The sequence below is a fragment of the Abramis brama genome (assembly GCF_963993115.1).
Source record: "Abramis brama genome assembly, chromosome: 17".
Classification (NCBI taxonomy): domain Eukaryota; kingdom Metazoa; phylum Chordata; class Actinopteri; order Cypriniformes; family Leuciscidae; genus Abramis; species Abramis brama.
Genome location: NC_139979.1, coordinates 30,872,181 through 30,898,897, shown reverse-complemented (window position 1 = coordinate 30,898,897; position 26,717 = coordinate 30,872,181). Strand labels below are relative to the sequence as shown.

Here is a 26,717-nt window from a genome sequence, read left to right as displayed (position 1 = left end):
TCAACATATATGTCTGTGACTAGCCTAAGAAAAAGAGGTTTTTAACGGGATCACGGACAGCAGTGTGAGTAAAGTAAGAGATGCCCAAACCCTGTTTAAGTTCAAATCTGGATGCACTTCGGCTTTTAAACCACAGATGGGACAAACATGCTGTAAATAGACATCTTTGACGCTCCTCACGGATCGCTTACACAGATACACAAGTGAGCGTTTGAAAGCAGGCGTCTATCAGTGGATATATTAGGGATCAAACGCTCCTTTGTGTATCTGTGTAAGCACACGGTGAACAAAGCGCTCAGGGAAATTAAAATATCCATATTTGGCACCAGCATATCAATTCTCGTATCGCACAACAATATATCGCACTATCGATATTTTGTCCCACCCCTACTTATGACATTACAGGGTTGTGATAGGCCTAGCAATTTTAAACACTAGTTTGTTGGTGCTGTTCGGTCATTTTTAACCAAAAACATTTTTTTACTTCATCGGAAATGGTACAAAACTTGGTAAAGGTGTTGGAACTGGCTAGGTGAACAAAAAAATCATGGACATAATTCGAAAAGGTTAAATGGTCCTTAAAAAAAGTGACACTTGTATTGTTAGCGGTCAAAAATGAGCGCATTGGAAACAATTGGGAAACAAATTACATCTAGTGGAAACTTCTGGTACTGCGCCCAAACAAAATCTCGAACTAATTTTTTTAGATCTCAACCTCAAATTTGGAAGGCAATCCGTTTAGATTTCTGGCTTTGATTTTCTCAGTTTTAGAGTAAAACATGTTTTGAAAAATATATATTTCATAGAAAATGTAAAGCTAGTATTATGCATTTTTCATATTAATAATAAACGTAAACTTTTTAAACTTTTTGTTTTTGTTTCACTTAAAAAAAAAAAAAAGAATAATAAATTGTCAATAATCTGCCAAGTGTCTTCTTTAAAAAGAGACCAAACTTAAGCCTGTAAAATTTCCAACTTAAACTGTGGTAAATCTTGAATGCTTTGGGGCAAGCATTCAAGATTTACCACAGTTTAAGTTGGAAATTTCATTTTCAGGTCTACGCAAAAAATTGATTAACAGGCAATAAATGGATCATAACTATAATTTAGTAGCATAAAATCCCCTAAAAACACAAAATATTAAATACAAAACATTATCAAACTAAATATAGTACATTAATTTCAGTGAAACTAACAACAACTCATTATTAGCTGAATGTCTTGCTCTACATAAAGTATAAACAGGAATGATACTTCTAAGGTACTTCTTTGTCCTTTTTAAAAGGTCAAAAGCCTGAATAACCTTTCACTTTCATTATTTAGAAAACAGCAGCTTCCGGAAAATATCTCCTCCTGTGCTTCATGAAAGAGGGTCATACAGCTTGTATGGTAAATGAATGACAATTTTTCATTTGGGGTAAACCATCCCATTAAGAGGAAATGACTCCTCAAATGTGTGCGTTCACATCGTACCTTGCAAACGGTCTCTTTGTCCCAAGGCAAAATGGTCTGAAGGTCGATGAGCTCACAGGAGACACCCAGCTTTTCCTGTGCCATGGCAGCCACTTCCCTCATCACATGTACCTGTAACCCAAAGGTCAAAGGTTAACTCGCAGTTTACGCTAAAGACTAAGTTCTGACACTTGGTTCTATTGTTGGCTGCTGTTTCAGAGCCTCTCTAGCCAATGTTGAGGTTATGTTTGTGTTCAGACGACGTGACAGCTAATAAACGTGTCTTTATACAATTTTGGAATGATTTTTTTTTTTTACTTAAGTAAATTTAAAATGTTTAAAACAATGGACCAAACTTTAGTACAATTTTTTTTTTAATTCACATTAAAAATTATTTTTTTTCCGGAAAAATAGTGGAAAACATTTCAGAATTTATTCATAAATATACAAAAAATTATAAATCAACTGCAATGTTTGTGTGCACATAACATATTGTGTACATATTTAAAAACATGGAATGCCATAAAGCAATACAACGTTTTATTCAACAATCTGTGTGTGTCATTCCTCAGTGTTCTTCTAACTGATTTAGTTTTATAGCAACACAATAATAGTGACTACCGACTACCGTGTTTTTGAAAGAATTCTCTTATTCTCACCAAAACAGCATTTTATTTAATCAAAATACAGTAAAAACAGTAATTGTGAAATATTATTACAATTTAAAAGAACTGTCTATTTAAATATATTTTAAAAGTGTAATTTATTCCTGTGATGGCAAAGCTGTATTTTCAGCATCATTACTCCAGTCTTCAGTCACATGATCCTTCAGAAATCACTCTAATATGATGATTTGACGCTCAAGAGCTATTATCAATTTTGAAAACAGTTGTAATGCTTAACATCTTTGTGGATCTGAGATACATTTTATTTTCCCAGATTCTATGATTAATAGAAAGTTAAAAAGAACAGCATTTATTTTAAACGGAAATCTTTTGTAACATGTCTTTACTGTCACTTTTGCCAATCTAATGCATCCTTGCTGAATAAAAGAATTTCTTTCTGACCCCAAACGGTAGTGCATATCATGAATATTTCATTCATCTCCCAGTCCTAGTTTGTGCTGCTCATGTATATAGTCTCGGTGGGAACATTAGAAACAAGCCTGGGAAGTTCTTGTTTTCCCTGATTTCTCTCTGCGCTTCGTCATGAGGAACATCAGTCATTCAGCCTGTGGAGTGTCTGAGCTTCAGGACACCCAGAGAGCTTTTGAAATCATGATCTGATGGTGTAGTTGATGTATCTGATCAGTTCTTACAAGCGTACCTGTGTTCCCCAGGCCACCAGCGTGAGATCGCTGCCCTCCTGCAGGACCTCGGCCTGGGAGAGAGGGATGCGATAGGCTTCTGTGGGAACCTGCTCCACTGCAGAACACAATCACAGATTACACACCACCACACATCCACCCTGTAAAGCCTGACATATGGAAATTATTTATTGAACTTTTAGACAAAACATATAATAAAAAAAAGATCGGAATAAATCGGAAGAAGAAAAAACTAAAATCGCATGTATGGTTTTTTTGTTTAGTATCATATTTGATACATCAGGCTTTAATGGCTCATATAGTAGGATACAGTGAGAATATTGAGATCATACTAGAAGAGGAAAAGCATCACTTTTATTCAGAGACCCAAACTGAGCAAAAACATGAAATGTGGAGATTTATACGGCAAAAAAGAAAAATGTAAATTCTGATAGCTTGTAATGTAAATCAATAAGATCTTGTTGATGTATGGATAACCAAGTAAACCTAAGTTACTTTAGTCCAGTAAGTGTTCATTTTGAAATATTACTAACATTATAATAGTTATTCTTATGTTTCCTTTTTTTATTAAATTAATAAAGATTTCAGAGCAAAAAGATGAGCTGAAGCTGGACGTTTTTACAATTATACTAAAGCGCTTTTTATTTGCTAAACTCTCAGTCAGACGACAGAAGGCATGAAGTAGATTGTGTGCTTTTCAGCAAAGTTTGATAATTTAGAGAAATTTGCGTATCAAATGTGATACGGCTGACTTTATAGGGTTGAGATTAAATCTATAAACTGCGGAGGAAACCGTTATATTGTTATATTGGTGGAATAAAGTCTGAGAACATATCTTGAAGGACAAGGGGGAAAAATGGTTGCATGATGTTCGGTGAAACCCGTCCATTCAGATCATAAGATCCATTCAGAGTTGATGAGAGGGTGAATATGGGATCTGTTCATACTTGCAGTACATAAAAAGCAAGGAATAAGACCTGCCTATTCTTTGGTGTCGGATATATATATTTTTTATTATTTTATTTATTTATTTATTTGGATGGGACAGTGCATATTAAGGCGAGACACTACAGGTGAATAGGGTAAAAATTTTAACTAGCAGATATCACCATGAAACCTTCCCAGTTGATTACCTACATTAAGATGAGAAAAAAAAAATAGCAAATTAGGCAATATCTAATTAAATATGCGCTAATTTGCATACATTTTAAAAAACGAAATCTGAGTATTGGATAAAGTCAGGTTAAAACAATTTTTTTCATTGTGTTCACATATTAGATGGGAAAAAATTAGAGGCATTTATGGATATCTACTTTTGTTATCCTGTAAATCAGAATATACTGTCAATAGCCTTAAAAAAAATGATTTTCGCCATGTTTTTTGGAATAAAATGTTATATAAATCAGGCTAGGAATAATATATTTACAAATCCCTCTGTAAATGTCTTCATAATATAACTAGGTACAAGACTGGAAAGATTGGTGTATATCGGTGCTACTGAAGTGGAGATTTCAGACTTGGAGAATGAGAGAAAGGTCATTTTGAGAAAACGGGCTTTAAAGATTTATCATCAGCCAATGCGCATTCAGCCCTTTTACTTTCACGATTGGTTGCTGATAAAAAGGAAATGACCATATTTGGATCCGACAGCATTGTACAGGAGAGAGAGAGCTTTCTAACGGTGCATGTGATAACAGGGAGCAGACAGAGATCGCGGAGCAGCGTGTTGATTAAGAACGCCAACTTTTGTTGAATTGATGAGAAATCTACAGACGCAAACAGACAAAGTGTAGTAAAATAAAGACCTAAATGTGTATTTCTGACTTTTTTTCACCACAAGTCTGAAAGAAGACATGTTATTGAAGACAAATATCCAAAAATCTCAAAATTGACCAGTAAAAAAAAAAAAAAAAAAAAAAACGATGTTTTTGCCTGCCGTGTCTCGCCTTAATGAACGTACAATAGAAATTGACGTAAATATGCCGGATTGAGCACAATGCTAATTTCCATCCGTAGTCCCAGACATAGAGAAAAAAAAAAGAAGAATTCATACATATAGAAACAAAGGATAGATGTGCAAGTTGGCATCAGGGTGAGTTTTGCATGGCTGGAAGAAAGCCGATAACTAGCTGAAGAAAGGCGTCTCACCTGACAGCATGAGGGCAGAAAGAACTTTCCACAGCGGTCGTATCTCACGATGAGGTTTTGTTTTTGATTCATGCTGAATTATCTTTACGGCTAAATTATGTTTAATTAGAGCCATTTTCCTCATCCCCGTTTATATGCTCATTGAAGTCATTGTCTGTGTCGCCTTCTGGGAAATCTTGCCGCTTTTGACAATGAGGTTTAAAGTAATTTGGTTGAAAATTGCTGAAGTTGACTTTGGTTGGTTAGGACTGTACTTTTGCTCGGAATTAGAAACAGAGGCTTGTGGAAAAATTCCACATGATTTACCAGTATGTGTCTATTTTCCGCTTGTACTTTAAGCAAAAACTTTCTTTGGGAAAAACAGGAAGAGCTAAGACTGAGCGCATGTACTTTGGTAGAATCATTTTTCATTATTAAAAGTGGAAAAGTACTTTACTTTTTTGGCAATGCAACTCTTTTTGAAAACATACTAGCTTAGAATTATTCTTAGCGTTGCTTCAACAGCAGTTCAGTTTATGATCAGTACCAAAGACTTTATATATAGAAGACGATGCACTCCGATTACTGATGAATAAGAGAAAGTGCAACACCCAATATGGCAAAAAAGCCCCGCCTTCTAAATGAAAGAGCCAATCGTTGATTAGTAAAGTCATCGCATCACTGCAGTTGCCGTTAGAAGCTCCGGTTGCTATAGAAACAGTCAGTGTTTCTGCACATGCGCAATAACTGTCCAGGCTGACAATTTTGACATCGATACCATGAGGAAAAACTGCCATATAGATATTTATATTTATATATCTCAATTTAGCAGCTGGTATATTAGGCTGCTGTCACTTTAAGAGCGGACTTACAGATCCATTATACTGTTTTATATAGACAGTGTACTTGTGGGTGCGAGCACAAAATCTGTGGGAATGAGTAAAATTATGCTCAATACACACAACACCAACAATATTCATCCGGAGCAAATGAAACGAGTGAGTAAAGGGACACGGGGTTGTGTGTAGTGTTGTTTTTGGCGGCCTGTTTTAATTTTAGTTTTAGTCTAGTCTTTGTGTCAAGCTGTCGTTTTAGTTTTTATTAGTTTTAGTCATGTTCATACTCTTTTTAGTCTAGTCAAGTTTTAGTCGACGAAAACTGATGACATTTTAGTCTAGTTTTAGTCAATGAAAATTGTATTTTAGTCTCTTTTTAGTAATGCAATTCTATTTAACCCAGTCAATATAGAATTTCAAACAAGGTTATCTTATTATATTTAGTATATTTAGGGCTGTGACGGTGGCAGTTTTTTTTACCACCGCGGTAAAATATTATATAATATTATATTATATATTATATATATTTCCACACAAAGACGAGTGATATTGCCTACCACTCTGCGCTTTGAGAGGGATGTGGGACACGAGCAGGAAAGACCATCGATCTCTTTATGATATCTTCGTGTTTTCTACTTGATGTAAATTGGTCTGGAGAGCGAATTTTATCCTCCACAAGGGCGAGATATTTAGGCTATGTTTGAGATTGCGCTGCCAGAGAAAGTGAAACTAAAAATCACCCGCGCGTGTGAAACGCGCTTTACAACTAAACTTGACGCGCCCTATGTCTAATAGCCTAGGCTATAACAAGCACAAACTGTGTTAAAAAGAATTTGACATGCAAGTACAAATGTAAGCTATCTGTCCTACAGTGTTTTTCTACTTTACCACAGTAAAGAATACGAATATAATAGGCCTAATTAAAAGCGAACCAATGAAGAAACGTATAATCCCTTTAGAAAATGGGTGAGACGTGAGTGAAGATTTGGGAAAAGAAAGAGATTCCATGCAGGGATGAGTCACGATTTTTGGATATTCGATTAGTTTATTTAATTATAGAATATCGAATAGGTTGTGCGATTATTCTCTAAAATAAAATCTCCATGTTCTGGTGCTGATGCGGTGACGCGTTCATGTAACCAGAGACGCTGCCAATAACGCACATAACAGCTGTCACAAAGAACCGGCAAAAGTAATGATTATGAATGTGTCAAATATATCAATGAGACATTTTATTGGAATAACTAATGGAGTAATATTGTTAAATTCGTTGATAATCGGGTGACCAGATCGCAAACCAGAATTTAAACCCGACAAAGCTATGGGTTCACGCACAGCTCTCTCATTCGTCGTGACGTTATAACATTTCGTCTCGTCTCGTTTTGGTCAACGAAAATGAAGAGACATTTTAGCATAGTTTTTATTTTGTAAATCACATTTAGTCTCGTTTTTATTCGTCAACGATATTGCATTATACAAGTATTTTAGTCATCGTCACATGACCAGCATTTACGTCTCGTCTCGTTTTCGTCAGGTGATAACGGTTCGTTGACGACAATATTTCGTCATAATTTTCGTTGACGAAAGCAACACTAGTTGTGTGTCACTCGCGGATGGATGGATGGATGGATGGATGGATGGATGGATGGATGGATGGATGGATGGATGGATGGATGGATGGATGGATGGATGGATGGATGGATGGATGGATGGATGGATGGATGGATGGATGGATGGATGGATGGATGGATGGATGGATGGATGGATGGATGGATGGAGATAGAGATAGAGAGATAGAGAGATAGATAGATAGATAGATAGATAGATAGATAGATGGATAGAGAGAGACAGAGAGATAGATGGATAGGTGGAGAAAGAGAGAGAGAGAGATAGAGAGAGAGAGAGATGGATAGATAGATAGATAGATGGATAGATGGATGGATGGATGGATGGGGAGAGAGAGAGAGAGAGAGAGAGAGAGAGAGAGAGAGAGAGAGAGAGAGAGAGAGAGAGAGAGAGAGACTGGTATCCTGCGGAAGATTTTCTGATATTTCAGTATCGAAATGTGTATATATAAAAAAAAAAAAAGTTCTATATTTTTGACAAAACTACATTGTACTTTTATACTACTACTAGTACTACTACTATTATTACAGAAGCCTTTTTAAAATAATTGAAAAATGTATATTATATAAAATTCAACCCACCAAAATGTAGTAGTGACTGCGTTACACGCCACTGCTGGAATACACACACGTTTGGTGGGCTGGCGGGTGTTAATGTCAAACCCTGTTAGCATGCATAATTACGTAACGTTACTACGGCTGCTATTCGCTACATGTAGGACAGCAACACAGCTCCGCTTACACAATCTAAGGCTCCGTTGCAAAGAACAAATGAATTCACTTTCTACCGACAGTGACTCCAATGTTTAGGTTTATTCACAGCTCGTTTCTTGACTCCAACATCAACATGATTCTTGCAGCCAAAAAAATAAATAAATGCTATGCATCACATTCGATTTAAATATTTAAAGAAAGGGCTGATCGCTATTGATCGCAGTGATGCCTGACAGCTGGAGCGGCTCAGGCGGAGCTCAGTGATTTGTGGTCAGGAGGTTTTACCCTAGGTTTCCAGTGATTGATGAAGTCGAGTAAAAGTGCATCACTAATGGTCCAGATTCCTCCGAGCGGTGGGTTGTTGGACGCCCGATTTGTGTTTCCAGCTGACACACACTCTATCATTTAAAAATACTGCTGGATTTAATGGTAAAACCACTCTTTAATAAAAACCTAATTCAGAGATGGAGAGTGAGTATAATTTTCCCTAAGATATCTGATGTGTAGATAACTGCATGCTTGCAGTGTAGACAGCATTGTTGACTATAGGTGTGTATTGACAATGGTGAAACTCTCTAAACACAACTAGTCTTGGGGTTTGACTCTTGACAGAGCACCCTAGCAACCACACAGCCACATGCTAAAAGCCTTAACACCTTAGCAACCACACGCTAAAAGCCTTAAGAACACCTTGGCAACCACACAGCCACATGCTAAAAGCCTTGAGAACACCCTAGCAACCACACAGCCACATGCTAAAAACCTTAAGAACACCCTAGCAACCACACAGCCACATGCTAAAAGCCTTGAGAACACCCTAGCAGCCACATGCTAAAAACCTTAAGAACACCTTAGCAACCACACGCTAAAAGCCTTGAGAACACCCTAGCAACCACACGCTAAAAGCCTTAAGAACACCTTAGCAACCACACGCTAAAAGCCTTAAGAGCACCTTAGCAACCACACAGCCACATGCTAAAAGCCTTAAGAACACCCTAGCAACCACACAGCCACATGCTAAAAGCCTTGACACCTTAGCAACCACACGCTAAAAGCCTTAAGAACACCTTAGCAACCACACGCTAAAAGCCTTAAGAACACCCTAGCAACCACACAGCAACACCCTAGTACTGCAAAGGGACGATTTACAAACATGTGCTTCAGAAACTTCAATTTAATTTTACATAGAAGGTGATGTGAACTTCTAAATACCATGTAATAAATCAAAACCATATTTAAGGCCAACTAAACTTGCATGAGTTACAATTTATGACATTAATTTCAATGTTGGCAATAATGACTGATTTAAAAAAAGACAAGGTGGAAATTGGGAAATTCCACATTACCATCAGAGGTAAACATGATGCTTTTCAAATCAAGATTTATAGAAACTGACTGGCTGAATGATTTATTCCTTTTGCGTAAGAATAACTGCATGAAAAAGAAAAGCCCCGCTCTAAAATTAAAACCAAATAATGATAAAGAGCCAAAGATCCTAAAACAAGCTCAAATGTTCAGTCAGGAAATTAAAGTCATTCAACAAAATTCTTGAGAGACAGATTTGAGAGTGAACCTGAAGACAGAGCAGATCTAAACCGAGGCTCCGGGAGATCAATATGCACTATTCCTCATGGAAAACAAACACTTGCATTGACTTCCTTAAAGCTGCAGGAAAAATGTCCTTTTCCACTCTTTATTTCATTATTTCACCATTACTTTGGACTGTGTCGTTTAGAGCCACACTTACTTGTGCTTTAAACTGCACCAAATATTCTCCTCCTAACCAGCGGCTGAAAGTGTGGTTGGTAAGCTTTGGCTGTAGCTAGATGAACCCCAGATGCTGTAACTACATAATTATGTGGGAGAAAAGACTATCTATTCCAAAGTAACCCTGTATTTTCAACAAAATGTTTTCATATGCAATATATAAAAAAAAAACAGCCAATGTTTCATTGTATTATGACAGATGTGTTCTGGAGGTTCTTCTCTTTGACATTACAGATCAGGATTGTGACTAGTGAAGAACTGAGACTGTGCTTTCATCAGCCAATAAGTGTTTTAAAGGGATACTTCACCGATTAGCATAAATCTTTGTATCAGTAGAAACCCGGTAGTGTTTTCGAGTGGCCGTGCTTCCCTCCCGCATGTGCCCCTGAGACGAGAGATTTCTGTAGTGTGTGTCTGGAAAAGTGTAAATGGTAATTTAGCTCATCAGAGGCTCTTTTGTCCAGAGGCGAGAGACTCCAGCCAGTAGGAGGAGCTCGTCCCGCATGTCTTCAACCCGCCCATAGGGGGATCTCACCATAAAACAGCGTCTGTTCAGTTTCGAGTCGACTAGTAGCCTAGTTGTATCATTTCTCCCGATACTGCCCTCTGTAACCGGTAGGCGTGGCTTGGGAGTGTCCTCGTAGGGCAGCGGAGCAAGTGCATTCTGGGAGTTGTTGTCTTTCATCCACATGAGCCAAAAATACATTTTCTGGCTTTTCTCAGTTTAGAAGGCACCAACCTCTAAAATAATTTCACATTTCTACTTCATAAATGACCCAATTTAAATACACATTCATCTTTCCAGCGGTGAAATATCCCTTTAATAATGTCACTTTCTTGATCCCAAGTCTTCAGAGTAATTAGTCACATGATGGATGAACAAAAAGATTGTAGCACAAGAGCAATTAAGATTTACTTATTCAATTAACCAGTTCTTTATCTATCCTTGCATGGAAAACAAGCAGACGGTCCAAAAAGTGTGTGGCACTTCATTCACGATAGAGGCGGGTGGAGTTATGAGGTTTGACCAGCAGTTTGAGGATCTCATGGAGTTATGAGGTTTATATGTGGAGTTATGAGGTTTATATGTGGAGTTATGAGGTTTATATGTGGAGTTATGAGGTTTATATGTGGAGTTATGAGGTTTATATGTGGAGTTATGAGGTTTATATGTGGAGTTATGAGGTTTGACCAGCAGTTTGAGGATCTCATGGAGTTATGAGGTTTAGTCACAAGCTCTTTTTAATACTTTTCAGTGGTTAAAAATAGGGCTGTGAAACGATTAATCGCATCCAAAATAAAAGTTTGTGTTTACATAATATATGTATGTGTACTGTGCATAATTATTTTGTATATAAAAATATACACATGCATATATTTAAGAAATAGTTGCTTATAGATACTGTATGTGTATGTATATATATACAGTGCAATGCATAAGTGAATACACCCATGCTAAAGTTGACTAAAAAGAGGAATAAAAAATCATATTTTGGAAATTGAACTTAATGCCTTAATTTAAAAAATTAGGAAAAATCCAACCTTTAAGGACACCAATTTTCTTTGTGAATGAATAATGTATCGTAAATAAATAAATGTTCTTCCTTAAAATACATGGTGCATAAGTCTGGACACCCCTATGTTAAATTCCCATAGAGGCAGGCAGATTTTTATTTTTAAGTTTTTTTTTTTTTTTTTTTTTTTAGGATACTATGCATCCTGATAAAGTTCCCTTGGCCTTTGGAATTAAAATAGCCCCACATCATCACATAGCCTTGACCATACCTAGAGATTGGCATGGTTTTATTTCAGTTAGCCTAAAAGCTAGTTTGATTTGCATTGAGAGATGATCTTATGGAAAGTACCCCATGCCAATCTCTAGGTATGGTGAAGGCTATGTGATGATGTGGGGCTATTTTAATTCCAAAGGCCAAGGGAACTTTATCAGGAAGCATAGTATCCTAAATTTTTTTTTTTTTAAATACTTAAAAATAAAAATCTGCCTGCCTCTATGGGAATTTAACATAGGGGTGTACTCACTTATGCACCATGTATTTTAAGGAAGAACATTTATTTATTTACGATACATTATTCATTCACAAAGAAAATTGGTGTCCTTAAAGGTTGGATTTTTCCTAATTTTTTAAATTAAGGCATTAAGTTCAATTTCCAAAATATGATTTTTTATTCCTCTTTTTAGTCAACTTTAGCATGGGTGTATTCACTTATGCATTGCACTGTATATATATATATGTGTGTGTGTGTGTGTGTGTGTGTGTGTGTGTGTGTGTGTGTGTGTGTGTGTGTGTGTGTGTGTGTGTGTGTGTGTGTGTGTGTGTGTGTGTGTGTGTGTGTGTGTGTGTGTATATATATATATATATATATATATATATATGTGTATATATATGTATATATATATATATGTGTGTATATATATATATATATATATATATATATATATATATATATATATATATATATATATATATATATATATATATACATACATACATACATATATATATATATATATATATATATACATACATATATATACATACATATACACACACACATATATACATATATATATATAGTACAGTACACACACATATATTATGTAAACACAAACTTTTATTTTGGATGCGATTAATCGCGATTAATCGTTTCACAGCCCTAGTTAAAGACTGGGACATAAAGATGTAAAAGGTGACTAACAGTAATGATGTATGAAAACAATAACATCCTCCTCTCACCTGCTGCTCTGTACAGGATTTTAGGCTCAAAGAAGATGCATGGGTTATTATCTTCAATGCAGGACAGAAGAAGACCCTTGGCCTGGACCGGACCTCTCGGCACAACAATCTAAAAGAGAAAAAAAAAAAATATATATTTTTTTTTTTAAAGAGAAAAAAATGTGAAACAGGTCATTGGTACATTTATAAAGGACACACACTTGATCAAAAAGCATTGCTGTGTCTCAAAACTGTGTTAATTTTAAAGATGACTAAACTGAGTAGAGCTTTACAGATGAAGACTCCATGAGATTGGGTGCATAACAATAAAGATTTGTGTTGCGATGAGAATCAAACTGTGAAGAGTGAGGAGCAGCGGTGAGGTTAAATCAGCTCTGACACTCTGTGTGTCGGCTCATTAAATGAGTCTGTGGTCATGTGACTGATCTAGATGATGCAGGTGCAGGTCACTTCATAGTGAGTCACGCATCGATCTGCTATGATCGTGATTCATACTGCTATTTCCTGAGGGTTTAGATGTAGCGTGAAAAATCTGTGTTGCATTGCGGGTGAGATGAGTAAAGAGCGTTTCTGCTTAATCGATCACAGACTGGTGAGTTTATTATTATATTTATCACACCGATACACGGATCCTCCACTCAACTCCTTTTGTGAACAAAGTCCTTCATGGTCTACGACAATCCCTGTGTTGATGCACTAGGAAACCAAAAAACACGTTTGAAACGTTGTACTGGTCGGGTCAAATCACACGGTCTCGTGCTTCAGCTTAAAGCCCATACAGAACGGTGTTATTTTAGTATTATTATAGACTATTTTTAATATTTTGAATAAGCTTTTATTTTTTTACATTTTCAATTAAATTTTTTGTACGTTTTAGTCATTTTTTCGGTTTTTTTACATTTCTATTTAGCGTTATTTTATCTTTACATTAGCTTGAATGTATTTCAGTTAATTGTCAAGGCAACATTTCCAATTGTAAGTTTTTCATCTAATATTTATTTTATTTCAACAGTAATAGTTTTAGTTGAAGGCACGGTTAGTAAGTTTCACCACTAGAGGTCGCTTATTCAAAACAAAGGCGTAGTTTGATGACATCGTGAATGAGCGTGGGATCATGGGAGTTGTCGTCTTCACCTCCACAGCCGATGGAAACAGTTACAGTTACATTTGATCACTTAAATTCACATCATTTCATTCTAATGAAACAGCCACGAGTGCTGAATTACTACTCATTCGGATCACTTTATCTGACTAATTAGAATTGTGGGGTAACAGCGCTGTTTTCATGGTCAAAACAATCATACTAAAAATACATTTGAGTGTGTTGAAAGTTATGTTAATGTTACTCTGTGGCTGCTATGAGACACTTGTTGCACATCGCAGTGAACTAGATCGATATTAGAATATCACATTAATAAAAGCTGGATGACTTGTGTTGCTAAATGGCGTGCAATTCATTTTAAAGGTCCCCTATTATGCAAAATTCACTTTTGCATGTTGTTTGGACATAAATGTGTGTTGGCAGTGTGTGTACACAACCAGCCAATAGTGATAAAAATCCACTCACTCCTTTTTTATTAATCCCCATAAATAATCAGCAGTGTCTCCCAACGACCTGTTTTCAGAATGCTGTTTTAGTGACGTCACTAAGCACAGGCCCCGCCCACGAGTGTTGACAGACACTGCCGTTCTAACATAGCCCCGCCCTGATCGCGTTCACAGCTGCTGCACTGACGAGAATGTCTCCCAGGAGTTGTAGGTGTTGTGTGGCTGGATGTATTAATCCACATAGCTCTCTCTATTTACTCCCGAAATCTGAGGCAGCCGCTGAAGACGAGGTGGAATTATTTTGTTTTTAAAGAAAATGCTCCCTCAACTCTACCCAAATTCGTTTATGTACTTGCGCACTTCTTATAACTTACTGTGTTTACTCAGCTCTTACGGTGATTTTCTGAAGTAAAACTGGCGCTTCATCTTTTGTGTGATGTACAATAAACTTTATTAAACTCATCAGTATATGTTTGATCATCATTCGGACCTGGTCCGAAACAGCAGACTTGTTTTAAACTACTAAACTATACCTGTTCCATCTCTATACAGCACTCTGACTCTGTAGGCATTATTGTCCGACTCCGGGTTGAAATGAACACCGTTACTGAGAGTTTCTGATATTATCATCATTCCGTGAGATGAAATTGTCCTGACAGACTGAGCGCGAGCTCATGAAGCTCCGCCCCTGGGTCGTTCAGCAGCAGCTTATTTGCATTTAAAGGGCACACACTAAAACAGCGCGTTTTTCTGAGCCCCAAAAAATGACAATTTAAACATGCTGTAAAAAATGATCTGTTGGGTATTTTGAGCTGAAACTTCACATACACACTCTGGGGACATCAGAGACTTATTTTACATCTTGTGAAAAGGGGCATAATAGGGGACCTTTAAAACATTGTATGGTGGAGAAAATGCTCTATTACTGTTAATACAAATAAAGCTCTTTCTGATTATGCTGTGAGCCACTCGACAAAATCGTGTTTTCTCTGAGGCATGATACAAACATGTTACTCGCAGTTAAACCAATAAAACAAGATTCAAACAATAAGACTAACAGTGTTGAGCTATATAGCAATGATTAGTTTTCTGTCGATAAAGGTATCAAAACAGTTGCTCACCTGTCTAATAAAACAAAATCTATTAAAGTGTCTTTAGTGTTTCAATGGTTTCTTTGCAAGTAAAACTAGAAATCGTGGGTAACGTTGATATGACGTTATTGACAGGCTACGCAATAACACCGGGCCGTTACACTGGTTAAAATAGCTGATTTCCAATTAGCGCCTGCGTTTAAGGAAATAACTGTCTATATCTATATTTGTCGTTCAAAAAGGGAAACTAAAATTAGGACTCCAGATATATAAACCGTAAATAAAGCAGCACTTGCTTATTTTGAATATCAATCACACTGATCACTTTCATGGTTCCAGCCGGCTCATGTTATAAAAATATTAATGTATTGGAATGCTTAGGTAAGATCACATAAAACCTGAACAGCCTTCTTTCTGTACCGTCTTGATATCAGAGTGATCTCTCTCACCAATGGCCCTGACGCCGATTCAACATGCTGACGTGTGCATCACACCGTGGCACGGCCCTAACAGAACCCATTAACTGACTGAATACAAGATTTTCAGTGCTTTGGTTTTTGTTTTTATTAATATTCAAGCATCACAGACAATGGCAGACAGGCAGCTCTGGCATAATGTCAATAACACTTCTACAAATTACTTGTTTCTTTACAGTTATTGAGGTAAACATGCCTAAATTACCGAAAAAAGGTACCCAACCCTAGTCACGATTACCAATAATTGATTCGATTTTCAGTGGTTTGGTTTAGATTTAATTTAAAGTGCACCAGAAAAAAGAAAAAAAAAATCTTATATGAAGCATATAAAAGACAAATTTGGGGAAAAATGTGCTAAAGTGTCATGAAAAAAGCATCAAGAGTCAAATAATGCAAAACATCTCAATGGCCCTAAAAACAGGCTTAATTTTTTGTTATAAAAATATAATTTCTTTGTGCGGTTCACCTTGATTCCAGGACAGTGTGCGAAGAAGGCCTCTGGACTCTGGGAGTGATAGAGCGAGCCGTGACCCACACAGCCCCACGGAGATCTGATGGTCAGCTTCCCACAGTCAAACATGTTCCCAGAACGGTACCGGTACTTGGCCGCTTCATTCACGATCTTCAACAGCATAAAAAAAAATAGACACAGAAAAAGGGATTAACATTTACAACTCACATCTGTGTGCAAGACAAGACCTCTTGGTCTCCGCAACGCTAACGCGGTCACATCCAAAGCTCCGCTCATAAAATGCTTTAGTTTAAAAGGCGATTTTTCCTGCCGTCGTCGCCAAAGCTTTTTAAAATAAACAAAGCGTGGAGCCAGGAAATTCTCTTACAATGCTCGACAACAATTGCCTGGAAGGAACAATGTAAATGAGGGTTTTACAGACTCTAATGGTGGCATAATGATATGATAATAAAGAGAATAAAGCATGTGGAAGAGCTTCCAGAAATGTCAGATATTGTCCAGACTCATATTGCTCACTGGACGGTCAGATTTTGGATGTTGAGAGACTCTATGTGGTGTGAAGCGTTCCTGTAAAATATCCTCCCATTATTGCATCTGGTATTCGGTTGCCTTGACAATGAAGGGAAAACTCATCCATCTTCAGTGAGGCGAGGACACACGGAAAACACCAGCAGCAGAGAGAGAGAGAGAGAGAGAGAGAGAGAGAGAGAGAGAGAGAGAGAGAGAGAGAGAGAGAGAGAGACAGACAGACAGACAGACAGACAGACAGGACGTTTCCTCCTGCAGATCAGCCAGCGTCTCACAAATACCCCAAAACCACATACTGACAAATCTGACAGAGCTCATGCTGTCCACATACACAGATCATTGCATATTCTTATGAAAACATTAAAGGGGTCCCATTATTTCACTTTTTCAACTTTAGTTAGTGTGTAATGTTTCTGTTTGAGCATAAATATCTATTATATTATTCACACTCACTGGCCACTTTATTAGGTACACCCGTTCAACTGTTCGTTAACGCAAATATCTAATCAGCCAATCACATGACAGCAACTCAATGCATGTAATGCAATGCAACTTATTTAGGCATAGATTTAGGCATAGACATGGTCAAGATGACCTGCTGAACTGAGCATCAGAAAGAGGATGAAAGGTGATTTAAGTGACTTTGAACATGTCATGGTTGTTGGTGCCGGACGGGCTGGTCTGAGTATTTCAGAAATTGCTGATCTACTGGGATTTTCATGCACAACCATCTCTAGACGTCTAGTTTACGTCAGAATTTGGTGTAAACAACATGAAAGTATGGATCCATCCTGCCTATAATCAGCGGTTCAGGCTGCTGGTGGTGTAAATGGTGTAGAGGATATTTTCTTGGCACACTTTGGGCCAACTGAGTACCAACTGAGCCTCGTTTAAACGCCACAGCACACCTGAGTATTGTTGCTGGACACGTCCATCCCTTTACGACCACAGTGAATTATCTGATTTTGAAAGGTGTGGTTTTTTTTTTAATGATTAACAGTTTATTGGTTTTTCAAAAAATTTAAACACACACACATTATCCATCAGAAAAATAAAGCAGTACACATACAACAAACTAGAATGAAAGGAAGACACAACACGACCATAGACAAAAACTATACTATAAATACATTTTAGAAGATTATAAAAGAATAAATAATAATAATAATAATAATAAAAAAGACAGTGATGCCCTTGAGTTTACAACCTTGCCTATATGTAGGTACAGTATTCTATCAAAATGTATCCATCAGTCATGTTTTCTAGTTAAATGCTATGTTTATGAGCCAGAACGCCATTAAACGCCCAACGTGTACGAATGATACTTCCCCCATTTCAAGTTATACTCCTCCAATTTATCAAGCAACCTATAGGACAGTTGATCAAGGGCAGCCAGCTGACCCAGAGCGGGTGCAGAGGGGGCTTTCCATTCTTTGACCAGAAGTTTCCGGCCTAACATGAGGACAGTCTGGGTCCAGTTAGAGAGTGGAGGGGTCAGATCACTTAATACAGAGGGGTCCCCCAAAATAAACAGACTAGGGGTGAACGGGATATTCTGGTCGACAATTTTCTCTACGACTGTATGTAGGGAAGACCAAAATGCCTCAATTTTTGGGCAACTCCAGAGCATGTGTTCTAGGGTACCATTTGTGTCCCGGCACCTCCAGCAATCCGAGTTATCAACCAAACCATCCTTATGCAGCCTGGATGGTGTCCAATAGATTCTATTCAGTATTTTGAATTGGATAAGTCGCGTTCGCAGTTCCCTTGACATTTCCCCCCCATTTCTAAGAATTCTGCCCCATTCTGCATCTGTGAATGACACCTTAAGGTCAGTTTCCCATATCATTTTAAGGAACAATATATTAAGAGTCCGAGGCCGTCAAGGATCATAGCGTAGTAAGCAGAGGCTTCATGGCCGCGCCCATAAATTGTTAGGACCTTCTCTAACATGTCACCGCTCGGTGGAACTAATGAAGGGGAGCCGAAGACCTGCACCAGGAGGTGTCTTAACTGGAAATACTTCCATTGTTGATTACGTGGCAAGTCAAATTCCTGTCTAAGGGCCTCAAAAGATTTTAACGTCCCATCATGGTACAAGTCTCCGAGCACCCTAATCCCTTTTTGCAACCAGAGCTTCCAAAGGAAGGGAGATTTATTTATACAGAGCTTGGGATTTTGCCAGATCCCGGCAGAGTGGTGCAGATACGGATCAAATTTAAAGATCTTAGCTACTCTCTTCCAGACCAGGGGGCCAATGTTTCGGAAAAAACTGAAGCTTCCCCGGGGGCCGCCATTGATTAGCAGACCTTCACCTGCTGTTAGCATTCCATTGACTCCCATTCATTTTGGTGTCACTTTAACAGCGAATAACTTTACATCTGAGGCGTTTAAAGACTCCATTTGTCCATTATTTATTTCTAAAGAAACACGAAAATGTATAAAAGGCTCCATTACCTTGTATCTTACATTATGGCACCGTGGAAGCAGTCTTTGTAAAAATAGGCTAACGATTGCGTCATAACCACGCGACTCTGTCGCACAGTAGAGAGATTACCGTATGGACAGGAGGAGAAGCTTGCGCGCAATCGGGGGGACGTGGAGGCAAAATGACAAAGTAATTAATCAGAATACTTAGCAAAAGTTGCTCCTGCTCCTAGCTCATGAACACCTCCTACTCACACTCTCCGTCTCTGCAAGATTCGGAAGGGAATGATTCAGATTTCTCTTGGCACAGCTACTAGAAGACAGACGGGTTGCTCACGTCACATCTACGTCGTCAAGCTCAGTTTGAGTCTGTGCAGTACGCTCGACCATCAGGAAGTGAGTGCTTCTAATTTACTTCACTTTTCTCCGTTGAATCCAATGGGGTCGCTGTGTCCATTTCTTTTACTGTCTATGTTCCAGACCCACTGAACGTGGGACAAAATGGGATGTGACTGATTCTGTTGGGCTAATTTAGCTGTGATGTATGTATGCTATGGGTGTGAGAGGGGAGGACACCACGCTTTCGAGGTGGAACCACGGGGGGGCTCTCTCAGGGGGTAAAGACCACCATATGCCTAATGGTGAACGCATAATGGTAAAAGAGCAAGTTGGGCACACCTAATCCTCCTCTGTCCACTGGCCTCTGCAGCTTTCGCAGGTTCATCCTGGGGCGTATGTTATTCCATAAAAAATTATTACAAATTTGATCAAATTGTTTGAAATAGTGCAAAGGAATTCGGACTGGGAGAGCCTGTAGCAAGTAGTTGAATTTCGGAGAACAAATCATTTTAATGATGTTTACGTTGCCCCACATAGAGAGATACAATGGAGACCACCGCTCTATATCAGCCCGCAGTTTGTCCAGTAGGGGGACAAAGCTTGAAAGGTGTGTTTTAAGTTTGTTAACATTTATAATTTATTGTCAAGGCATTTGATTTAGTTGATTATACTGTAGTTAATATGGTGATGGTGAATGAGATGTTAAATTTTAGTTTAAATAATATCTTTATTTATATTAATGTATATTTGTTTTGTTTAAATCTATCTTTTAAAGATGATCAACTACTGCTTCTGCCAATACCTCTGCAAACAGAAGTAAATGAAAAACAGTAAAGCTCAATGAGTTGTCCTCTTGCGTCCTTCATAGTCTGAATGCCATCTCCAGTTTGGGCAGAGCTGAAACAAAATTCTGGAAAACTTGACAATCCATGATGGTGTTTATAAAGAAAATCCCCTTGTAAACAAGCTCACCTGATCAAACGCTGGGTAAATGTAGTCGGCGAACTGAATCTCTGCTATAGCGGTGGCTCCTGCAACAGCTGCACCGATCCCAAACCCCACAATGCCTTGCTCACACAGCGGGGTGTTAAATACACGGTCCTTACCTGTGAAGAAAAGGGTACATGTCAACCTACTCTGGACTTATCAGGGCTCTGCAGTGCGACTAAACATTTCTGTGTGCGACCATGAAAAGATATTTAGGCGCACTTGTGTGACTGACCCGATCGAAAGCTAAAAACTACAACTCCCAAATGCCCTTACACGTATGTTACGCATCAACAGTGAGGTTTCGCACTGCGATTGGTTGCTTTTAATGCCAGTCAACCAAGCGGCACAAAAAAGTTGAGACGACTGTGGCACTGAAATTGTCTGGTGTTGGGATGAAGAGTATCACATTTTACTTTAAAAGTTCTGTCTCAAATGAGGCACATTCACACTTCAAGCAAGAATCGCTAGTGAAGCATGACAAATCCCAGCGTCATTTACGCTGCAGGGACATATTCATTAACAGGTCGCAACCTAATAATCCCTGTACAATTCAGGCAGTACAATACAAACACAGAAGCTCTCCGACAACTAAAAATCTAATTCAACACTGCATACATGATAGCGAAAGAAGAGATCCCATTCACGAAATTTGGGCCATCTGATTGCTGTACATCGTGTGGCAGAAACAGTACTTGTGTTCAGCTGTGAGTGCACATGTCTGTCAATTCAGGGCTTTTATAAAGGACAGTTCACCCAAAAATGAAAATTCTGTTATCCTTTAATATATTATTAATTTATTATCATTCTTTAATCTTCAGAACACACTTGAAGGTACTTTTAATATTATGGGTGTATAACAACATTTGGGTTGGTGACTGTCCTTTTAAATACATTTGAGCACTACACTTCAGCATTGTTTTTGTGCATATGAATTTATGCATGTTTTTTGTGTTTTCAGCCCGTGTAATTGTTTTATAAAACTGAAAATATTAAATGTTTATAAGGTAAACTTCTGTCACACGCTATGATTTCTTCTCATGCTCTCCATACTTGTGCATGTTATATGTGGCACAGTAATATTGTGTCATTTAAAGAAAAAAAAACGTTCAATAGTCTGTGCTCCTAAATCTCGCACAAGTGCTCCTAATAAGAAAAGTTACCATAGAGCCCTGCTTATACAAGGCAAAATGAGTATGTTTTTTTTTTATTGACATCTTCAAAACCAGCGACAAGATGCCAGCTACAAGCAATTTGTCGACACCAAATGTGAAAATGGGCCATGATTCATGAAGCAACAAGGATTTACAAAATCACAGCCAAACGCTGCAGATGAAAAGTTAAAACTCAAAAGACATGCCTTGTGTTTTCATGACCGCCATGATTCAGCTTTTAGGGGATATTTTTATGTTTTTTACATTAGTAGTACAGGGCAGGACTGAACTAATAAAAGCATCAACCTCAAAACATAAAATCTGCTGAAAATATCTTTTTTTTTTCATAATTGAATTAGATTGCAAAACAAAACAAAACAAAACAGGGCAAACACACAAAAATCAGGGAAACTCAAAAACACAGCCTGTTTTTCGCCTCCCCTTTGATGCAACAGAACCACATGAAATGGTCTGTATATTTAGAGTGGAAAGTTATTTTCATTCAAATCCTTCGCTAAAACATGAATCTACTGAAGACGTAATACTTTGTGAAATCACACGAGACCATTTTTATACAGAATAGCAGCGGTTAAAGGACTGTTCTGGGTTTAATTCAAGTTAAGCTCTATGGACCCAGCGGTCACATGCGGCTGATTACCGCACTAAACCAGTGAAAATCAATGGTTCCATGAAGCTTTAAAGAGGACCTCTTATGCTTTTTTTTTTTTTTTTTTTACATTTTCAACTTTCTTTAGTGTGTAATGTTGTGGTTTGAGCATGAATAAGGTCTGTAAAGTTCCAAAGCACAAAGTCCCTCCAGCGGGAGTTATTCTCTGTATCAGTGTCAGTGTTTCTGAACTCCCTGAAACGCCTCCATTGTAGCCTCGAGTTTTCTTCCGGGAACAAACATGTCAAAACATTCCTTATTTAAATTAATATGCAAAATAAGGAGCGGGGCCTGGTTGAGTTAGTTAGTAGTGTGTTGAAGCTGGCGGTTATGGAAAGGGGTGAGACATTTCCCAAACAAGCTCGAAGTGGTTGACCAATCACAACACACTGATCCAGCTGACCAATCTGACCAATTGTGCTTTTCAGAAGGAGGGGCTTCATAAAGAAGGAACTGAACAAAGCATTACTGACAGACTGTGAAGAGAGGTGCTGCAACGATGTGAAGAATAATGTTTTTTTTTTTCTTGAATGTTCAAAATGAAACTATTCTTGTAGACCCGAAGCACAAATTTGTGTGCATGCATGCTTCGTGAATAAAACCCATTGTTTTGGTTGTGCTTTGGCGCTGCGTGACTGTGGTTGAGTATGGTTCTCCTACTGCTCATAAAACATTCACTGCTTGGCTTAAGAGATACAACCAGTCAAGCTGACTAGCTGAAGACGTGACTGTAGATTTAGCCATTAATAGACACAGGACTACCTTGAAACTAAATTACAGCACAGCGCTACAACAATGTAGCGCTACATTAGAGAGCTAATATGGCAATTTATCCATTCAATAAATACCTTACTCTGCGTCACTGTTGACAACTTCTCAAATCCCTCAGTTCTCACCATCTCCAAAAAGCCAAGCCAATGTTGATTCTTGTTTTATTACGAGCTCTTTTATCGCAGACTCTCCTCTGTTCAACGTTTGTTTAAAACAGGGGATTCCTCGGAGGTTTAAGATTTAGCGGCTCCATGTCAACCTTTCTTTTATTTACGGATATGACGAGACAGTGACGCAGGTACGCAATTTCCCACGAAAACCATCTCACTAGATTTAAAATATAAACATTTATAATAGGCAGCATAGTGAATTATGGTAGGACAAAAACACATTTTGGAAGAAGGATTGATGATGTCTTGACTCATTTAAATTATTAATTTTGAAAATAATAGTGTCAAAGGTGCACATTTCTGCTTTTAAAGTCTCCAGAATGTCTTGCCCCATAAACCTTTTTGCTTGTTTCTAGAAACTGAGGAACAAGTCAAAATGATTTTGGCAGATCATATTGTATTAATGTAAACCTTGAACAATTCTTTAAGAAATGATGCAAAAGACGACGAGTTTGCTGGTTATTTCAGAGTTTTAGTTCACTGTAAGATATCGGTCACCGTCCTTGAAATGAACTGTCTTTGTTGAATAAGGTATTTTGAGTAAGGTATGCATTCAACAGGCTGGCGATGGGCATATTTACCAGCCGCAGTCTGTAATCCACTTCACAGAAAGCAATTTAAAGCAGATTGCAGAGCGAAGGAGCGGACAGCAGTGGCCCTGCATTACGCCCGTGTGTGCGTCACTCCACGCGCTGACCTGTGCGCGGGTTACCGGCACCGCACGGGGAAGAGGGCACAGACTCTCTCAAACGAGTGGCATGAAAACCCTGTTCCCGTCTAACGAGTCAGAATGGAAAATAATGATCCCTCTCAAAGGTCAACACCTCTGACGTCAATAACACACAAAAGGCACCCACGCGGCAGGAGACATATTGGAGTCGTGGATACGTGTTTATTTCAAAACATCACAGAGTGCCTCTATATATAGAGCTTCTGGCCAAAACGAGTGGCAAACAGCAGATGTGTTTTTTTAATCATTACCATAATGTCTGTTTTCCCCTTTCTTACCTGAATATGCCACTCTCGTTATGCAGCTGCATAATTTAACTATTTATGGCTTGTGAAACCTGTAGAGGGTGTTCTGTTCAATCTGAATCTGCTTCATTTACTCCTGCACAATTAATGAAGCTGAACAAATTGAACGAGACGAGAGACATCAAATGCACAAACATTCGTCCTCCTCATGATGTTCTACTGAAAGTGATTTTAAATTTGGCTCAAAGGAGCTTGAGCAGAGAAATCCATACGTGAATATCCAGAGGAAAACACAGTAATCAATGTCAAATGCATAATCGCACCACATTATGAAACAAGCCAGTTACGACAAAGACAACCTGAGTCAATGATTATTTTCTCTATTAAACAAGTCAGATGTTTTGTAAATTAAACGAGCTACAAGTAAGATTTTTCATGTGTTAATTACTTGTTTATTGCCAATGTGTGAACATCTTGTAATGAGACTTTCCCCGACTTCCTAGGTTGTCTATGAAAGCCTGTGGACTGATTTTTATGTGACTGCCTTGGGCTGGTTTTGCTGGGAAAATCAAAAGGATGTGACGTTTACACACACTCTATATCGTCTATAGTCTCAAACACTTTATAATCAAACTAACAATATTGTTTTATCATTTACAGTCTTTTTAAGATGCATCTTAGGAGTTACAGATAAAAAATAAATTTTGTTAAGATGTTTTAAAATGTGTTTAAGTCTCTCTTATACTGACCAAATTTGACTGGCTGTATTTATGAGATCAAACACAGTTAACACGGTAATATTGTGAAATATCACTGCAATTTAAAATAACTGTTTTCTATGTGTATATTTTAAAACGTAATTTATTCCTGTGATCAAAGCTGAATTTTCAGCATCATTACTCCAGTCTTCAGTGTCACATGATCCTTCAGAAATCATTCTAATATGATGATTTGATGCTCAAGAAACATTTCTCATTATTATCAGTGTTGAAAACAATGTGTGCTCTGCTTTATATTTTCATGGATTTCTTTTATTTCTGGATTCTTTGATGAATAGAAAGTTCAAAAGAACATTGTTTATGTTTTGTTTTGCATATGTTAATATTTTGAATTAGATTTTATTTTTTATATAAATATAAAATTTTAGCTTACATTTAGTAATTTTTTGTGTTTTTGCCATTTTTATTCGCCTATATAGATGTAGTTTTTGTTATTTTATTAAACAAAACGAAAAAGTTGTTTATATATTATTTTAATGTTTATATATTATTTTAATGTTTATTTTATTTCATACAAATCAATATTTTTGTTATGGTTTTAGCTTTATTTGATCATATTTGATTATTCGATAATATTTGATTATTCTCCCAAAAAGTAAGACATTTTTATACAAAATTGGGGGTAAAAAAGTTTCAAAATTTCAAAACATTTCGCATTTATATTTCCACATCAATAACTGACACCCCTCACACATCCTTGTTCATGCTTTACTGTGTGTACTAGGCATTTTTTTAAGTAAGCAAGTATTTGACTGCGAGTAGCCAGAGCGTCAGCCAGGAGCGCGACAGTGTGAGAGCACCGCCATCTAGTGTGAGAACACGGGACACACAGATGAGGATCTTTCACCTCATGTGACCTACGAGCAGACATGAGAATATACTCACCATATTTATCTCTGAGGCCGACGGTGCATCGAAACACTCCACCAAACGCCACATCCTCACCAAAAATCACTACGGGAGAAAGACATGTAATATTAGCACTTGAGACCTTTCAGTTATTGTCAGTTAGATATAAGAGAATAAAGCCTCATTCAGACTGTCAGTCCAAATCAAAATTTTCTGAATTTACGATTGGAATTCAATCATATTTAGCAAGTGTGAATGGCAAAAAAAAAAAAAAAAAAAAAAAAAAAAAAAAAAAAACAAGCTTCTGTTTCAAGCTTCATTCATATGTGGTTTGAAGTCCTATTCAAATCTCATTTCTGAAAATTAATTTCAGTCTGACTGCTGTGATCAGATTTTGTGCATCATATCTGCCCAAATCATCGTTGTGTGTCCTGACGGGTCTTGGACGATTATAAATCACTGTGCGCAATCTGAAGTTTGACCTCATATCCCCCAAACACAGGCTCTGTTTACTCCTGGTGTTAAAATGCGTTTTGGTCGATTGGATCACAAGTAGACGAGGGAGACACATACCCGTTCACACCTGGGGCCTCATGTATAAAACTGTGCGTAGATTTCATCCTTAAAGTGTGCGTACGCACATAAGGCAGAATTTGCGTACGCACAAAAGTTTTCAGATTTATAAAACCGTTCGTACGCCAGAACCTGCGCTGAATTCACTTTATAAATCCCAGTCAGCGGAAGATTGTGCGCACATGCTCTCCACCCTGAAATAACCATATATGGAGCTTTCAACGCCTAGTTTTACTATGCAGATCCTCATCTGCATATCATTTGCATATGATTATTCATCCACGTGATAACGTTTAACGATACAAGA

General features: G+C 37.7%; 1 protein-coding gene across 1 annotated transcript in view; it reads right to left on the bottom strand.

Moving 5' to 3' along the window:
• The window catches only part of bckdhb (branched chain keto acid dehydrogenase E1 subunit beta), an 85,948-nt gene that overhangs the window by 47,255 nt on the left and 11,976 nt on the right, over positions 1 to 26,717 (bottom strand). The window contains exons 3-8 of the mRNA XM_084088910.1: positions 25,874 to 25,942; positions 20,458 to 20,591; positions 16,186 to 16,341; positions 12,605 to 12,713; positions 2,779 to 2,876; positions 1,474 to 1,584 (exon numbers count right to left, since the gene is read on the bottom strand). Coding sequence (XP_083945036.1) covers positions 1,474 to 1,584; positions 2,779 to 2,876; positions 12,605 to 12,713; positions 16,186 to 16,341; positions 20,458 to 20,591; positions 25,874 to 25,942 — 677 coding nt within the window. The remainder of the gene's footprint in view (positions 1 to 1,473; positions 1,585 to 2,778; positions 2,877 to 12,604; positions 12,714 to 16,185; positions 16,342 to 20,457; positions 20,592 to 25,873; positions 25,943 to 26,717) is intronic.